Source organism: Lathyrus oleraceus, chromosome 3 (genome assembly GCF_024323335.1).
Source record: "Lathyrus oleraceus cultivar Zhongwan6 chromosome 3, CAAS_Psat_ZW6_1.0, whole genome shotgun sequence".
NCBI classification, from domain to species: domain Eukaryota; kingdom Viridiplantae; phylum Streptophyta; class Magnoliopsida; order Fabales; family Fabaceae; genus Lathyrus; species Lathyrus oleraceus.
In genome coordinates this window covers 42,981,453-42,983,724 of record NC_066581.1, presented here as the reverse complement: position 1 = coordinate 42,983,724, position 2,272 = coordinate 42,981,453, and the positions used below count along the sequence as shown (strand labels likewise).

General features: G+C 41.2%; 1 protein-coding gene across 1 annotated transcript; it reads right to left on the bottom strand.

The window, feature by feature from the left end:
- Positions 1–618: 618 nt before the first annotated feature.
- On the bottom strand, positions 619–1,414 carry LOC127129549 (uncharacterized). Its single transcript, XM_051058705.1, has 2 exons — positions 937–1,414; positions 619–746 (listed from the first exon to the last, which is right to left on the bottom strand). The coding sequence occupies exons 1-2, from the start codon at positions 1,412–1,414 to the stop codon at positions 619–621; spliced, it is 606 nt and encodes a 201-aa protein (XP_050914662.1).
- Positions 1,415–2,272: the final 858 nt, after the last annotated feature.

Sequence of the window (2,272 nt, the reverse complement as noted above, 5' to 3'; positions counted from 1 at the left end):
TTTCATGCCTTGAATCCAGATCTCCCCCATGTGCTTATGAGTGAACCTACTGTCGGCCCAGAACTCTTGCATGTGATTGCCCAACTCAAAGAGCTTCACCTTTCTAAGTATGCTAAGTGTGCAATGGCCGCTTTAGAAAAACTTCTGGTTCCCATGCTGCGTCATCTCGACAACGTTAGGGAAAATGAACACCAAATTGTAACTACAGAGGCCTTTGTGAAGGAGAAATGAGAGTTGGTGATGAAGGTCGACGAAGAGGTCACCAAAATGTTGGGAACGATTGAGGAAAAGAAAAAGGAATTGGCCTCTAAACAAACAAGAGTTGTTGAGATACGTCAGTAAATTGATGACCTTCAGCGTCAAATTGCTGCTTTGGATAGTGAGTTGGAGTCAATTACTGAGGAGGAATTGTGTATTGTCGACAAGGTTATAAAGCCGACCCAAGATACTGTGGAGCAAACCACCAACGATGCCTTGGCTGTAGCTGAAGAACTCTCCAACGTTGAAAAGAAGCTTGAACAGCTTAAATTCCAAGCCAACAACTTGGAACCTAAGTCTCTGCACTACAACCTTAAGCTTCAATCATTTCAGTCTAGATTTGGTCAACTTTAACAGACTTTATTTTTTATGTAATATTTGAACAATGGCTTTTTGCCAATTTTTATGCCAATATTTTATTTTCCAGCACTGTGTATATTTAACTTTCTGTGCTTTTATAGCTGGTTTCAAACATAGTCTTCTCCAACCTGGTTTATTCGATAGCCATTTAGCCTGTCAAAATCTTGACCTCTTGAAGGAGAGGCCTATACATTTTTAAATATTTTCCATTTACCCTCAAGATTCGCCTATCTAGTGCCAACTCTTCGACCTCGTAGGTGTTATTAGAGAAAACCTGCAAAACCTTAAACGGTCCTTCCCAATTTGGGGACCATTTACCCAAAACTCTATCATTTCTATCCATAGGCAAGATCACTCTCCAAACTAAATCGTCGACAACAAACATTTTTCCCTTCACCTTCTTATTGTAGGCTCTGGCGACTTTTTCTTTCTGCCTTTGTAATGAATCCAAGGCTAACATTGTTTCCTCATCTAACTCAACCAGTTCGTCTGCCATCATGCTCCAATAATCTTCAGAAGGTATTTCATGTTGCCTCTGGATTCTAACTGCATGAACCTGAATCTCTACTGGTAACACTGCATCGTGCCCATATACCAGTCGAAATGGAGTTGTTCCGGTTGCTTCTTTTGGCGACGTTCGACATGCCCACAAAGCTTGATCTAACGTCTTATGCAAATTTCTTGGCTTCTTGCCTACATGTTTCTTTATTAAGCTAATGATCACTTTATTGGCCGTTTCTACTTGGCCATTTGCCTGTGCGTAATAAGGCGTAGAAGTCAATAATTTGATTCCCATCTCTTTTGTAAAATCTTGCACTTTTCGACCAGTAAAAACTGACCCTTGGTCGGTTGTAATTGTTTCTGGGATACCAAATCTGCATATGATGTGACTTTGGACAAAGTCTATCACAGCCTCTTGATCCACATTTGTCAATGCTACGACTTCGACCCATTTTGTGAAATAGTCGATACCGACCAACACATACCTTTGTTGTTTTGACGAAGCTGGTTTTATTTCTCCAATCACATCCAATGCCCACCCTCGAAAAGGCCAGGGCTTCATAATTGTATGCAACTCGCTTGCAAGCACATGTTGTATGCCCCCATGCAATTGGCATTCCATACAACTTTTAGCAAATTCAATGCAATCTTTCAACATTGAAGGCCAATAAACTCCTGAGCGTATCAACAGCCATTTCATCTTCAGTCCCGCTTGATGCGCCCCACACGCTCCACTATGTACACTCGACACAGCCACATATGCCTCACTTTCTCCCAGGCACTTTAGTAAAACTCCTTCAGCTGTCTTTTTAAACAATTCATCATTCACCAGGACATAGCTGAGGGCCCTATATTTTACCTTTCGATCTGTCGACCCTATAATATTACGTAAATAATCGACTAACAGTTTACGCCAATCATCTTCTCCCCCGTTGTCGACGGTTAGAATTTCAAAATGATATCTATCTACAGCTCCTAACTTTATAATCGACAAATCTGATGGTGATAACAATGTTGCTCGTACCTTCTCTGTTACTTGAACCTCTTCTTCACCCTGGTCTTTTGACGCTTTGTACCTTGAAGCTTCTTGCGCCAAATCGTTTGCTCTCTAGTTCTATTTCCGTGGTATATGCTGGAGGCTTACTTGCTCAAA